This window comes from Gymnoscopelus microlampas (genome assembly GCF_963454915.1).
Source record: "Gymnoscopelus microlampas genome assembly, chromosome: 10".
Classification (NCBI taxonomy): Eukaryota; Metazoa; Chordata; class Actinopteri; order Myctophiformes; family Myctophidae; genus Gymnoscopelus; species Gymnoscopelus microlampas.
Window position 1 is genome coordinate 51,310,049 of NC_139947.1, and position 16,656 is coordinate 51,326,704.

Below are 16,656 nucleotides of genomic sequence, written 5' to 3' on the forward strand. Positions count from 1 at the left end.
GGTTACATTGTGGCGTAGCATTAAGGTTACATTGTAGCGGAGCATTAAGGTTACATTGTGGCGTAGCATTAAGGTTACATTGTAGCGGAGCATTAAGGTTACATTGTGGCGTAGCATTAAGGTTACATATTGTAGCGGAGCATTCCCACAGGGTTAATCAACAATCAAGTTTCTGCACCATTAGTTCAAGGGTCAAACCGCTAGATACACACCGTTGTATTTGCTAAACAAACAAACTTTTTTTTATTAGAATCAACTCAATATTTGGTCCTTTTAACATTAACCAGGCAGTATATTCATCAATACGGGCAGCATGTTAAGTTACGCACAAACAAAAAGAACTGTAAATCTCCAACAGTCATCAAATATATATATTCACAATTTCATAGATAAAGCTCTGTCGCCATGTAGGAAATATGACTTATCCACAAACATGCCTGAAACATGAATTTGACCAGTGAAACTGACACACACACACACACACACACACACACACACACACACACACACACACACACACACACACACACACACACACACACACACACACACACACACACACACACACACACACACACACATATATAGCAGTACGATCTCCACACAAACACTGTCCTGTGTCTATTCCGCTCTCCCTTAAGCTGGAGTAATACTCATTCTAAAAGGGAAGAGAGGATTTGACGCTCTTTCAGTAGGTCCCAGGGACCAGGAGGAAGGTTCCTGCGGGCCCCCCCAGGGCCCCACAGGGATGAAGAGGTTTTTTTTAGGGGCCACATCAGTGGTGCGTCTGGGTACCGTTGTTAATGTTCAGCTCTGTGGGCGCTGAGTGGTCGTGAGGTTCTCCTCTGTGGACGAGACATGAACGCCCGTTGGCTCCGTTCTCCTCCTTTGGTTTGGGGCTGTGTTGTTGCCGAGGTTTGCCGTGGGTGTCCGTCTCCTCCTCGGAGCTGCTCTCGACGTCACTGCGGTCGTCCCTTTCCACCTGAAACATGACAAAAGAATATGTTCAGGGACGTGCACAGATAGACTCTAGGTGGTGCTAGAGCACCTGCCCTTTGCCCTCTTGACCAGAAGTGCCCTTTTGAAAAAAAGAAAAAAAAATGTTTTTTTTTTCCAGTTTACAGCAGGGGTCTTCAACAGGGGGTCCGGGACCCCTAGGGGGTCCTCAGAGTTACTACAGGGGGTCCGCCAAATCTTTACGTGATATGATTTTTCTTCTTACCATAACCACTCGAAACCTAGCATCCCTTTTCCGAGGAGAACTTTAGCCAAAAATAGCAGATCTACAAGCTCACAACGCCTCGCGCTGCGAGGCGTTGTGAGCTTGTAGATCGGCTATTTTTTGGCAAAGAGGTATAGGTGTAGAGGGAAAAAAGAGAAGACCAAGTAAACAAAAAAAAGTATAATTTACTTGAGCACCTGCCCCTCAAAATGTCTGTGCACGCCACTGAATATGTTTAGTTGAATCGGTTAGACTCAGCATATTCTAAGGTTAGACCCAGCAGAATCTATGGTTAGACCTAGCTTTGATCCATAGCCTAGAAGGAGTTCTTCTTAAGGCTATGGGACTTTCGATTCTTTGCGCTCGCACCACAGGCTGCATAGCCTCTCGTCTGCGGTAAAAATAAAAAATACTCTTTCGCTACTCACCAAAACAAAGAGGGTTTTATGGAGTTGAAAGCCAACTCTACTAAGTGGGAACACTGAGCCCCCCCACCTCACGTCTAAAATACACTTTGTGGCCAAAATGTTAAATATTTCACCGGAAAGAAAACATGATTTAGTTACTCCGCTGCGCCCTCTACAGATCCAGTCAATGGAATCTTTCTATTGACTACTACTTTCTATTGACACTACAATTATTTGAAAACTTTAGTGACTAGTTACTTTGCAGATATAAATTGTTGTATTATAGAACATGCATTAACCACTTTAGCCCTATTCTATACCTAGGCTATTTGAAAATAGCCGATCTACAAGCTCACAACGCGTCGCGATGAGACATGTTGTGAGCTTGTAGATCTGCTATTTTTAATCAACATTTGAGTACTTTTACTTTTGGTACTTTAAGTATATTTTGATGCCAATACTTTTGTACTTTTACTCAAGTAACATTTTGAACACAGGCCTTTTACTTGTAATTTTATATTGTGGTATTGCTACTTTTACTAAGTCAAATATCTGAGTACTTCTTCCACCACTGTAGACAAGTATATCGCTCTTGGCTGGCTCTAGAAATGTCCCTTTTTATGCCTACAATGTCTCTCATTTATATCTCTCTGCTTATAGCGAGAAACAAGGGAACCGCTATTGTGCTGAACTCAGACGTCTCAGAGCAGGATGAGTACTGACCCAAAACACACCGAAATAGCAAGTGGAGACGTCAGCACTCGCAGGTAATTACGTAACGGCTTTAATAAACACACAGGCGTCAGAAGAAGTGGATGCGTTTTCCTCAGCATTTCTGACTCATGTGGGTGTGAAGTGCAGTGTGCCTTGAGGACATGGCTAATGCATCCATCTCATGCACGCCATGCACGCACAGGCCTGTCACAATTATTACATAATCCTCTCATCGCAATTATTTGAGATAATCGCAGTTATTTTTGCATAATCGTTTCCATGTTGAAAAAATCATTTTCAAATAGTAAAAAAAAAAGCAGAAATAGCTGATCTACAAGCTTACAACGTGTCACTTTGTGATGCGCTGTGTGCATGGCGTGCATGAGATGGACAACGCGTCACTTTGTGACACGTTGTAAGCTTTTAGATCAGCTATTTCTGCTATTTTTACATGTGTAAAAGTATTAAATGACAATAATTTCTATTATCTAATATCTGCTATTTTTGAAAAGCCAAAGAAATCTAAAATTACACGGATGCGTTTCCTGGTCCTGATAAGTGGTCCATTGGAATTGGGCCGTACACGATTCCGCTCATTGCTAGACGTTTAGGCCGATTTCCAATCAGACCGAATATTGTGATATTTCCAAATTCAGATATTCCACAATTAAATTGTGATATTTTGGGCAGGACGAGAACACGATAGAACATTTGGGACATAATCGGTACCCATTAAGACCTGAAGCCGAATCTACAAATGTCTTCTAAATAGTTTTCTGAAAAACGTATGTTTCTCAGTATCAGTGGTGCTCAAACTTTTTCATGTCAAGGACCCCCAAAATTATATGTATTTGGCCGTCGACCCCCATCTCAAAATAATTTGTTCCAGCGACCCCCAGAAGCAAAGATTTCAGTTAAAAATGTTCGCTTTAAAATAATATATATTCAAAGATTTGCACACATTTTCATGATTTTTCAAAAATAGCAGATCTACAAGCTCGTAGTGCGGCACTCGGTGCTTGTAGATATGCTATTTTTGAATAGTCCAAAGTGTAAAATAATGCATTTTAGCTCAAATCAAAAAATGACACAAATGCGTTCCAGGTCTTAATGGGTTAAGTACATTTTGATGCCAATACTTTTGTACTTTTACTCAAGTAAATTTAGAATTCCGGACTTTTACTTGTAACAGAGTATATCTACATTGCAGTATTGATACTTTTACTTGAAGGACGACTTCACCGATTTTCAACCTATCTTCATATAATAGGTCCTCACTAATACTCATGATAAAATGATACCATTTTGTTCTACTCGGTCTGTGTCTCAGAGGAGGGCTGTGGACAGTTCAGAGTCCCGTCCACCAGTGACATCATCAATGGGGAATCCAAGCTAATAGAAACTGCAGGCTTTGTATTGCTGGAAAGTTGCAATGCAATAAAAGAAGCCATTGTTCTCGTGTTCATAAAAATCTAAATAAAAAATGTGAAATCTTGTTGGAAAAAGAAATCCTGCCTAACGATGATGTCACTGGTAGACAGGTTTCTGGACTGTCCACAGCCCTCCTATGAGACACAGACCAAGTAGAAAAAAATGGTACCATTTTATCATGAGTATTAGTGAGGACCAATTATATGAAGATAGGTTGAAAATCGGTGAAGTCGTCCTTTAAGTAAAACATGTGATTACTTTCCCCCACCACCACTGGTCTTAGAGAAAGTACCTTTCCCTTGAAGATGGCGTTGACGGCCATGCGAGAGATGGTGGAGAACCAGATGATGTGAAGACACTGCAGGACCAGCAGCAAGCCGTTCAGCAGAGCCCACGACCGGTACGGACCAATGATCTCCCAGCTCTCAAACAGCACGCTGTTTACAACCCTACCGGTACACCACACACACACACACACACACACACACACACACACACACACACACACACTTTATTCATATGTCCAAAACTGTTACTTTTCAGGATTCAAATTCAAAAGCATAAAAAAGAAGCAGATCTACAAGCTCGAAACGCGTCGCTTCGCGCCGCGTTTCGAGCTTGTAGATCTGCTTATTTTTTATGCTTTTGTGTGATGCTGTAGTATGATCAAGTAGGTATAAGGCATTAAAGGGATAGTTCACCCAAAACATTCGATTAGTCACCCCATGGACACTTGAATTCATGGATTTCTTTTGTTTTTTGTCACATTCCTAAGCCAATAATTTGATGACCGGCAGCGGTTCCGGTAGGAGACACAAAGAGTTTTGTTTGTGTCTCTTACCGGAACCGCTGCCTACCGGCAAATTATTGGGTTAGGAATGCGACAAAAATGTAAACATATCCATGAATTCAAGTGTCCATGGTGGTGACTAATCGAATGTTTTGGGTGAACTGCCCCTTTAATTTTACAAAACAAAAAGTTCAAACATGGAGACAAGAGGTTTATCTGCCCGACAACAACGAATTGCTGGTCATCAGAAATGACTAACTAACGCAGAACACTGACATGGTTTAGTTGAGAAAGCGGTTCTTCTCACCAGAACGGGTAGATGACGAGGCGGGTGATAAAGAAGCTCAGGGCGAACACCACAAACAGGCCGTCACACAGACGCTGGTACTTGGCGTAGTTGGCCAGCTTGGCAAACTTTTGGGGAATGAATATTAGGCATGAATAAATCAAGTGTGATTAAAAAAACAACAGAGCAAATAAAACAAAAACACACAGTGAGAAGCCGGCCTCAGATTACAGGACCTTTTAAATACTTCTTTAAATAGGGTTTAATCCCATTTAGGACCGGGAATGAATCTGTGTCATTTTTATTATTTATTTCTTTGGCTATTCAAAAATAACAGATCTACAAGCTCATAGCGCGGCACCGAGTGCCGCACTATGAGCTTGTAGATCTGCTATTTTTGAAAAATCGTGAAAATGTGTGAAAATCTTTGAATATATATATTCTTTTAAAGCAAACATTTTGAACTGAAATCTTTGCTTCTGGTGGGGGTCCCTGGAACAAAACATTTTGAGATCCAAATACATATCTAAAAATGTTTTCTAAATCCTAACAGTATGTTGCTGTATCAGTGGCGCTCCAACTTTTACATGTCAAAGAAAGACCCCCAAAATTATATGTATTTGACAGAGGACCCCCCCCATCTCAAAATATGTTCTTCCAGGGACCCCCAGAAGCACAGATCGGAGTACAACATTTTCGATAAAAAAAAAGAAAAGTCTTGTACCTCCAGCACGATGTCAGACGCATCGTGGACGGCCATGACCAGCGTTCCTGCCCGCAGCATGTTGTTGGCGTAGGAGAAAGAAATGAGGGTTATGGTGGCGAGGTGATGGACCAGCATGATGAGGTGATCCTGTGTGAGATGAGAGGAGGGGGGAGGGGGATGAGACAAATGAATGGAGATGACAGGGTGGACAGGATGGATGCTACAGGTAGATGTTGGTAGGATGGAACTGAGAGTAGAGGCTCTCTTACAAGTACAAATATGTCACTTTGTTTCACTTCCATGTGCCATGCTGTATGGTAATGAGCTGTATGGTAATGAGCTGTATGGTAATGACACGTGACCATAAGAACGCTTAACCTTGAACTAGACACACGGCATGTACTGTATGACAGTGATTCTCAAACTTTTTCATGTCGAGGACATAAGCCAGGGACCCCAATAAGATAAGGTTTTTACGGCTCTCTAGCAGTGATTCTCAACCATTTTAATTTCAAGGACCCCCGAGTTTGACATGCATAAGGGCTACGGACCCCCATTTAATGGCATTTATATCTCTGGGACCCCAATTTATATTGTTAAACCAATATGTTAATTTAACTCTGAGAGTGTACAAATGGAACCAAATGGACCCGTTAGGGTCCATTTGGTTCCATTTGTACACTCTCAGAGTTACAGACCCATAAGGGTCCATTTGGTTCCATTTGTACACTCTCAGAGTTACAGACCCATATGGGTCCATTTGATTCCTGTCCATCATTTAGCTGGGGACCCCCTGGAACCCCCTCAAGTGTCATTTTATATTTGAGTTATAACCATTATTTCATACTTTGGCTATTCAAAAATAGCAGATCTACAAGGCTCATGGCACGGCTATGAGCTTTGTAGATCTGCTATTTTTGAAGAATCGTGATTTGGTTTTGGCAAATCTTTGAATATATTTATATTTTTAAAGCAAATATTTTTAACTCAAATCTGTGCTGCTCCGGGGGGTCCCTGACTCCCTCCCTGGAACAACATATTTTGAGCTGGGGGTCCACGGCCAAATACATATCATTCTGTGGGTCCTTGATATGAAAAAAGTTGGAGCACCAGTTTTTGTCTCATTCCTAAACCAATCATTTGATGACCAGCGGACCGCTACGCAGCGGTTCCGGTAGGAGACACAAAGGAGACTCTTTTGTGTCTCCTACCGGAACCGCTGCCGGTCATCAAGTTATTGTCTTATGAATGCGACAAAAACAAAAAAAATATCCATGAATTCAAGTCTCCATGGGGTGACTAATCCATAGACAAAAAGTCATTTTGTTGGTGAACTAGCCCTTTAAGCGGTTGAAGGTGATCTGTCTTTGCAGCAACTCGTTGCCCCAGTTGTTTTGCTTGTGTGACACACACACACACACACACACACACGTGTGTAGTAATAAGTGTGTGACTAGTCTGAACATATCTTTAGCATGATGTGATGCCTGGTGTTGTTGTCGTTGTCTGTGTGGACGGGTGGTTGCGCATGACAGACAGACTGACAAAAGAATATCAGGAATATCAGGATGTTCCGGCTATTTTAAATACAGGGTATGATTAGCTTGAAAACATCTTAACCCTTTAAAACCGGGCGGGAACGCATCTGTGTGTCATTTTAAGATGTCTTTTGGCTAGTCAAAAATAGCAGATATACAAGTTCATCGCGCGGCACCGAGTGCCGCGCGATGAACTTGTATATCTGCTATTTTTTTTTGTTTTTAATCGTGAAGATTTGTGCAAATCTTTCAATATATTTATATTTTTATAAAGGGAACATTTTTAACTCTTGTTACAGCTCCTGGGGGTCCCTGGAAGAAAACATTTTGAGATGGGGGTCCACGGTCAAATACATACCATTTTTGAGAACCACTGATATTGTAGCAACGTACGTTTTTTCAAAACACTGTTAAGATTTAGGAGACATTTGTAGAATCCCCATAAGCAAAGATTCAAGTTACAAATGTTCGCTTTAAAAAAAAATATATATATATATTCAAAGACCCACGATTTCCCATGATTTTTCCCCAAAAAACGCAGATCTACAAGCTCATAGTGCGGCACATTTTTTGAATAGTCGAAGAAATCTTAAAATGACACAGATGCGTTCCCGGTCTTAATGGGTTAAGCAGGATCACGTTGTCAGGCGTGAATGTGTGCGCGCACACACACACACACACACACACACACACACACGCACACGCACACGCACGACAATCTGGAAATGCAGGCTATTGAAACGCCGCTAACCAATAGCGCCGTGTCAAAGGACTCACCTTCCGTTTGATGTCCGTGAACTGGGAGAACATGAGCGACCAATAGAAGGCCAGCTCAGCGATATAGTAGTTTTTCTGGCCAGGACTCAGAGGCTGTGGGTGGGAGGGAGGGAGGGAGTTGCGAAAGAAAATAATGATGACACACGAGTCAAAAAATGTTGCCCCGACTAAGACAACATTGTGGTAATTCCCTGATAATCCCCCCTCACAATATAAAGGCCTAAACCAGAAGATATGTCGCTGCTTGCTGTCGGGCAGGTGTGTGTGTGTTTCCTTTGTAAATGAATGCCTTGCTTGATCGTACTACAGCGTCACACAGAAGCATCAAAGAGTAGCAGATCTTTTTTTTTTAACCCATTGAGACCTGAAGCCGATTCTACATGTCTCCTAAATCTCAACAGTTTTCTGAAAAACGTGTGTTTCTATATCAGTGGTGCTCAATCTTTTTCATGTCAAGGACCCCCAAAATGATATGTTTTTGGCCGCGGACCCCCATCAAAATATTTTGTTCCAGAGACCCCCCAGAAGCAAAGATTTGAGTTAAAAATGTTCGCTTTAAAAATATATATATTCAGAAGATTTGCACACATTTTCACGATTTTTCAAAAATAGCAGATCTACAAGCTCATAGCGCGGCACTCGGTGCCGCGCTATGAGCTTGTATATCTGCTATTTTTGAATAGCCAAAGTGTAAAATAATGCTTTTTAGCTTAAATCTAAAAATTACACAGTTCCAGGTCTTAATGGGTTAAAGCTTGTAGATCTGCTACTTTTGCCATGTTCTGAAAAGTAACAGTTTTGGACACATGAGGTTTCCACCCCCACAGAGACGAGATGTACGCGTAGATACCCGCATCGGCTGAGTGGATGAGTCATCACCACGGCCGACATATTGGCAGGGGCAAGCTCCGCCTCCACACTTAAAAGTATCATAACTCGCTGAATACTAAATAAAACCAATTTACAAGCGGTTTGGTTTGTTACAATAGAAAGTTTGGGTTTTCATAATAACAAACTACGTTCTACTGGCGCTCGGGGTGGCACGGTGGTAAAGTGCCTGCTCACCACCACAGCGAAGGTTGTGGGTTTGAATCCACCGTGTGCATCGTGCATCCGGCTTCACTGAGCGTCTACACACACGGTACTGTACTTGTCAGAATCTAGTTGTATAAAAATATCCCGTTATATTTTTATACAACTAGATTCTGACAAGTCCCGGAAAAGACGCGCTGTGATTGGCCAGTAGTATATATATATTGTCTATTAAACATGACATTTAGGGTTAGAGGGTAAAATGTTTCACCTGGAAAGGGTAGTTTGTCCAGCACTCTCTGGTATTCCACATCCAAGGAGACTGAAGGGAGACACCAAGACATCATTTAAATAATGTGCAAATGAAGGAACCCTGTGTGTGTGTGACGTAACAATAGGCCTCCAAGGTAACACATTCTTTTGCCTCCCATACGGGCCTGAATGGTGCAACTTTGGCACGTTCTGTCAATGCACACTGCGAGAGAGTTTCAGTCAGCAGGTTCTCGTGGCCAACAAACAATGTTTAGAATGTTTCACGCTGAATAAAAAAAAGGCACTGTGTGTGTGTGTGTGTGTGCCAGTTCAACTCACCACCCACAGATGCCGCATTGCGTAGATAAATATCCAAAAGTAAAACGTTAACCTCCACCTAAACGGGAACAAAAGAGGAACGTTAGGGAAAAGCAGAACAATGTAAAAACAAAGAATCTGCTCAAAGATTCCCTATTCGAAAGATAACCCTATTCGAACGATTCAAACTATCGTCCACTTCCTCATTGTGGGCGTTTATGTCATGTGAACATTTTGGACACTTCTTTCAAAAACTGTCCAACTTTAAAAATCTGAAAAATGTTCAAAAATAGAAGATCTACATGTTCAACTGAAAGCTTGGAAGTTGGGTTATTTTTGCTTCTCGTCACACGACAAAGCATCATCATTATATGGCTTAGGTCAGTGGTTTTCAACCCTTTTCATGCCAAGGACCCCTAAATTGATATAAATTTGGCCGCGGACCCCCATCTGAAAATGTTTTGTGCCAGGGACCCCCCAGAAGCAAAGATTTGAGTTAAAAATGTTTGCTTTAAAATATATATATATATATATTCAAAGATTTGCACACATTTTCAATATTTTTCAAAAATTAGCAGATCTACAAGCTCATAGCGCGGCACTCGGTGCCGCGCTATGAGCTTGTAGATCTGCTATTTTTGAATAGCCGAAGCTAAGTCGTTTGATTGTGATGAAATGATTGTGACGCTATGTTAACTCATTTCGCTGGGGACCCCATGGTACCCCCCCCCCCCCCCCCCCCCCCCCAAAGGACCACTGGTGGTCCCCGGACCCACTGGTTGAAAACCACTGGCTTAATAGGTGGTTGAAGTTTGGTCTGTCTTTTGCACGAACTCAAGGGTCAGAATGTCGTCGTGGTCCTCGTGAACTCACATGCTCTCGCAGAACTTTTTGAGTACACTGGGCTTGTCCTGGTTCCGCCGCAGGCGAAACCATCTCTGTAACTTCCGCTGGTCCCAGTCCAGCTGCTTGGACAGGCCCTCCAGTTGCCTGTCATCTGGACTCTAAATGAAAAAAAATCACACCCTGTGTGAAGTGAGTGGTGCCTTGCTTAGCTTGGCTAACATGTTCAATCAGCCAAGCTAACATGTCCAATGTTAGCTTGGCTGATGGCACTGATGTCACTTTGAAACATGTAAACAATGTTTCAAAGTGACACACCTATTTATAGGGCTCTATTTTGTCATGCGTCTCGCTAGCCAATCAAAGCACACCCTTTCAACATATTGTCACGTGTCACGTGATGCTTGACCAATGTTAGCTTGGTGGACACACGGACATACAGACATACATACATACATACATACGGACACACAGACAAAGCCAGCAATAGGAGTGGTTGCCTTCGGCACCACTCAAAAAGGTGGACAGGACACCACAGAAGAGGAAGAAGAAGCCAGTTTAAAAAGGTGTTTTGCATTCAGGTAGAAACAATGCGGTGTGATGATGATGCAATACTGACATGCAAAGAAGGGATTAGCATTTATTTAAAAAAGTGAAGATACCACATGCACAGCAGTATGCTCGTCTCCTGGGCACTAGGCCGGGGCCGGGTTAAACCACAGCCAACCCAACAGATAGATGTATGTTTCAGCACACACACCAGCACACTGACACGATCAGATGAGATTAAAACCAAGAGGGAGCAGAGCTACATGCTTGCAATGCTTCATCAGACAGATTCGCTATGTGCTTGATTGCCATCAGATCATGATGTGCCATTAACCCCTTGAGACCGGGAGCGCATCTGTGTCATTTTTAGATTGCTTTGGCTATTCAAAAATAGCAGATATACAAGCTCATAGCGTGCTGCTATTTTTTGAAAAATCGTGAAAATCTTTGCACATCTTTGAATATATATATATACATTTTTTACTCAAATGTTTGCTTCTGGGGGTTCCTGGAACAACATATTTTGAGATGGGGTCCGCGGACAAATACATATCATTTTGGGGGTCCTTGACATGAAAAGAAACCACTGATATATAGCAACATATGTTTTTTTTCTTTTTTTACTGTTAATATGTAGAAGACATTTGTAGAATACCCAGAAGCAAAGATTTTAGTTAAACAAAATAAAAACGTATATATTCAAAGATTTGCACACATTTTCACGATATAAAATAAAAACAAATCTGATCCACAAGCTCCTAGTGCGGCACTCGGTGCCGCACTATGAGCTTGTACATATGCTATTTTTGAATAGCCAAAGAAATCTAAAAATGACACACAGATGCGTTCCCTGTCTTAATGGGTTAAGATAGGCTCTGTGCTTAAAACTGAAGTTCCCTTTTTATCTCATCTGTGCTGAACTGTAGTTCCCTTTTTTATCTCATCTCATTTCCAAGGTGGCATGAACATTCCTAGTTCTGGGTCAGTTTGGCATGGCTAGGCTTCATTTGATTGGCTCAGCAGCAGATTTGAACCCGGTGAACCCATGACACCTTCATACATATGCGTTTCCGGGTTCACATCTGCTGCTGAGCCAATCAAATGAAGCTATGACAAACTGACCTGGAACAGGACATGTTTATGCTACCTTCTGGGAAAGGGAACTACAGTTATGCACAGAGCCTATTCACATTACGTGAAAATGGCTCACAACTATCAGCTATTTACAGTGAAGAGTTTAGATCAAGTATAGACCCCTGGGAGACTCCAGTCAATGGTTTACGTGATTAAATAATCAGGTGCTGCTAATTAGGGTAGAATCCAACAGATTCACAGTATTGCCTGTTATTGTTTACTTTGTTTACCTATTGGATTCTCTGCCAATCAGCACATGATTATTTAAAGTCACATCTAATAGGTGAACAAGCACCGGGCAAATGTGATAACTGCATCAAAACGTAGTTAATAAAATAAGTGTCAAATCAATCTTCTTAGTGTGCTGTGTGCTGTGTGCTGGAATATTGATACATTCTTTTCTCATTAACATGTGAGTGTTAGGAGAGTTTTGGTGCCTTTCAAATGCAGAAAACATCATCGTTGTGTCAATGTCCCGACCGTGTTACTTAGTGACAGGACGTAAACATGGGACTGAGGCCTTGTTGTGTATGTGTGTGTGTGCATGTGTGTGTATGTGTGTGTGTATGTACCCTGGTGGACGCGAACAGCCTCTCCAGGACAGCGTTGGGCTGGGCCGGTCGACTCGCTCCTGCCTGAATGTGAAATATGTGGGCACAGGGTTTGGCCACCAGCCTATGCACACATACACACACATGGAGAGAAAAAAAGAAGGGCGGGGGCGGGGACGGGATATGGGAGGTGGTGTGTTCATAAAAGAGAGATTCAGAGACAGGCAGTGAGTCAGTGAGAGACTGACCAAACATGTAGTACAGGTTCTGTGAATAGATGGAACCATTTAGCTAAGTTCTACTCAGTACCCCCACCTCCTTCAACCAGTGGTGGTGGGGGTACGGGGACCCCCAGGGGTCCCTCAGTGGGGGTCTCTCCAGCAGCATGTCCTTGACATGAAAAAGTTTGAGAAACACTGGCCTTCTTCAACCACTTGAACCCTATAGCATGCCTATTCTGGGGCGAAAATAACCTAATCTACAAGCTCACACTTTGTGGGGCGGCCATAGCTGAGTGGTTAGTGAGCCCGCCTAGGGAGCCAGAGGCCCTGGTTGCCCCAGGTTCGATTCCAGGCCACGCCAGCATATGTGTCGATGAAATGAAATTTGTCCCTGAGCAAAGCAAAGCAAAGCAAAGCAAAGCAAAGCAAAGCAAAGTTTGTTGTTTACCCAGGGTGTCGGACTAAGCACGAAGCTTGTTTCCAGCCGGACCCTGCATGGAAGCCTTGCTCAAGGGCTATTCAGCGGTGATTCATGATTGATGTGATGAATTGGGGAATCGAACTAGGGACCTTCCGGTATCAAGGCCGCCCCTCTAACCACTAGGCCACCGCTGCCACTAAGACTCAAGCAAGACTCTTAACCCCTAATTGCTCACAGGTTCTCATTGGAAACAAGACCACAAGGACTTTCATGAACGACCTGTTAAAAGGAATTATCCTTATGTGAGCGGTGGAGATGTTTTAGTGTAGAGCGGGACCAAGAGGGGGCCTAGTGTTCCAGTCAACTAAAGCGGGGGTCTTTAACAGGGGGTCCGGGACTCCTAGTAGGTCCTCAGAGTTACTACAGGGGGTCCGCCAAATCTTTGTGTGATGGGGAACATTAGCTGAAAATAGCAGAGCTACAAGCTCACAACGCCTTGCGCTGCAAGGCGTTGTGAGCTTGTAGATCGGCTATTTTCGGAGATTTGGTGTAGAGGGAAAACAGAGCAGCCCAAGTACAGAGCCAACGGTCAAGTTGATTAAATATTGAGGGTTTAAAAGGTTGACTGTCTGAAAATACACATTAACATGAATCCAACTGTCCATGAAAAAGTGTAATCTGCAACACAAGTGCATACAATATGCAGTGGTGGGGGGTCCCTGCTTCATCTCTCTCTCAGCTAGGGGGTCCTTGGGCTGAAAAACGTTGAATGAAGACAAGTATAGGGGGAGAGGGATGGGGGGGGGGGGGGGCTAAAGAATAGATGCAGTCAACAGAAAGAGAGAGAGAGAGAGAATCCTGAGGAATGTAGCACTAGGTCTCAATAGGGTGATGGGCAGCCTGTCATGTGACAGGAGGAGGACTGGTAGGTCACATTCTCTAAACCAAACCAAACAGCCTAACCAAAACACTGATGGCTGTTGTCGTATAAGATCACATGCTTTGTGTCTTCACCAAGGTCCAGGCAGGCTGGTGATACATTGTTGCATTCTTCTTACAACTCACGTTGCAACGCAAGGCATGTGTGTGTCCGCCGGTCACAATAAGTGAAACATTGTTGCATTCTTACAATTTGTGCTGCAGCAGCGCTAAGCCGTTGCCCCAATGTTGCCGGCTGCAGAATTGCATTTGTGACCGGGAGCTCTCCCACACACACAAATTGTAGTAATAAGGCAAACAATTTATGTTAATTTTGAACACGAGACTACTGAATGCACAGCTTGTGTCCTGTGTGTGTGTGTGTGTGTGTGTCCTGGACAAATAGTAACTAAGTAAGCCAAAAGAGAAACACAGCAGAAACACATGTCCTAATAATCACATGTCCTCCTCGTACGTAATGTATGCAAACAGAACAGACCATCTCCTTGCAGTAAAAAAAAAAAAAAAGATCCAAGAAAAGGAATGTTTGTTTGGCCTCTAGTTAGAAATGCATTTCTCTCTGCAAAGAGATGACTTATTATACTTGACACGTGAGACTGAGTGTGCAAGTTCTGTGTAAAAAGGTGTGACCGTACGTGGAACAAGTAAATAAACTCGGTGGCTATTAAAAGCTTTAAATGCTGATTCATGAGTCACAAAAGTGTCTTGTGTACAATATGCTGGTAGCTATGGCTGTGATTTGTTTGGTACGTTTCCAATGCAAACAGAGTGTCCATCATAAACAGTGACACAAGATGCCACCAAATTATACTGTAACAAATGCATCATCCTCCCAAATTTAAAATCACTTTTATTTGTGTTTATTGCACTTTGCGTTGCAACATGTGCTATTTGCACGGCTTCTTTTTGCTTCATTATGAGCACACTTTGAACTTATCGTCCTCTCACTGATGAGGGCCTCTAGAAGTTAACAGCTCAGCTTAGTGCAGGAGACAATAAACCAAACCGTGAACCTTGGATCTAATTTTATGACCCTAACCCTGGATACAAGAGAGCAGGATGTTTTAGACAATGCCCTAGTCTAGTCTAAGACAGTGCTTCTCAAAGTGGATTCCAGAGACTCTCTGGGTTCCTTTTTAGTGGTTCTAAATTGACCCTTGCGAGTCTGTAACTCTGACAGCATACGAATGGAACCAAATGGACCCGTACGGGTCCATTTGGTTCCATTCGTATGCTGTCAGAGTTAAGGGAAGATCTTGAGGTGTAAAAGTTTGAGAACCACTGGTCTAACACACGCACGCACGCGCGCACACACACACACGCACGCACGCACGCACGCACGCACGCACGCACGCACGCACGCACGCACGCACGCACGCACGCACGCACGCACGCACGCACGCACGCACACACACACACACACACACACACACACACACACACACACACACACACACACACACACACACACACACACACACACACACACACACACACACACACACACACACACACAAACAAACATAAAAAACATCAACACAATCAGAGATAATAATAATATCAACAAAACAAACACGTGTGGGGTGGGGGGGGTGGGGCTACCTACCTCTCAAACACCTGACGGACAGCCAGGACCCCCAGGGCCAGGGGCAGGGCCCAGGCGATGTGGCCCGCTCGGGGCCACTCCACCCCGGGCGGCGGATGCTCCAGGTCAGCCCACGTCACATTGCCTGGAAGCCAGAAGCTCTCACTCCAGAACCAGGAGGAGATGAAGTCAGTCATTGAGGAACAATGACTGGTCTTAATCCAACCAGCAGTAGGTATTAAGACCCCCTGCCTACAATCCAACCAGTAGGTATAAAGACACACAGCCTACAGTATAAAGACAATCCAATCCAACCAGTAGTAAGTAGGTATAAAGACACACTGACTGAACCTCTAGAGACTCTGGTCTAAAGTTATAGCAGCTCTCTCTCTCTCTCTCTCTCCCCTCAGAGTGAAGGAGAAGCAGGAGTTCTTTCCACCTCCTCCTCCTTGTCAAACATCACCACACACACACACTCTCTCTCACACACACACACACACACACACTGTGACACACACTCTCTCACACACACTCACACACACACACACACACACATAGGGCCTGATGTTGGCAGACTGCTGCATACAGACCGCTAAAGGGCGACACAGGCAGGCAACACCCACTGAACTGGTCGGGGGAGGTAGGTTGTTCCTCCAGTGTTGTCAGGTCTGCTTATTATAAGCGACTTCAGGCTTGCTTTTCTGTTAGTCGTGGATCCACGACCGTCAACCTGGTGTTTGCACTTTCTCCATGTACGACCCCGTACATCTAGATAAACGTTCGGAATTCAAATATAAAGTGCTTAACTTGTGGCCACAGACCTTAACATTGTGTACGGTTCCTCAGAAATACCTTTATATTCCGTGTTGTTCAATACAATTGCATTTGAATCCGATTGGTGGCCATTTTGTCATAAAGTTATAATGTATCAGAGCGCAAT

The 16,656-nt window shown here is 43.3% G+C and overlaps 1 protein-coding gene across 1 annotated transcript; it reads right to left on the bottom strand.

The window, feature by feature from the left end:
• Positions 1–229: 229 nt before the first annotated feature.
• LOC311053590 (ceramide synthase 5-like) lies at positions 230–16,252 on the bottom strand. Its single transcript, XM_084069198.1, has 10 exons — positions 15,738–16,252; positions 12,572–12,674; positions 10,347–10,477; positions 9,495–9,552; positions 9,175–9,225; positions 7,872–7,964; positions 5,575–5,703; positions 4,872–4,978; positions 4,067–4,223; positions 230–982 (listed from the first exon to the last, which is right to left on the bottom strand). Exons 1-10 carry the CDS (start codon positions 15,911–15,913, stop codon positions 776–778), a joined length of 1,212 nt encoding a protein of 403 aa, XP_083925324.1. The 5' UTR covers positions 15,914–16,252; the 3' UTR covers positions 230–775.
• Positions 16,253–16,656: the final 404 nt, after the last annotated feature.

Coding starts and splice junctions, on each gene's coding strand:
- LOC311053590 (XM_084069198.1), bottom strand. CDS start 15,913: ATGACTGACTTCATCTCCTCCTGGTTCTGGAGTGAGAGCTTCTGGCTT. Junction 7,965..9,174: donor GGACAAACTACCCTTTCCAG/GTGAAACATTTT, acceptor TCCCACCCACAG/CCTCTGAGTCCTGGCCAGAA. Junction 983..4,066: donor ACGCCATCTTCAAGGGAAAG/GTACTTTCTCTA, acceptor GTCATGTTTCAG/GTGGAAAGGGACGACCGCAG.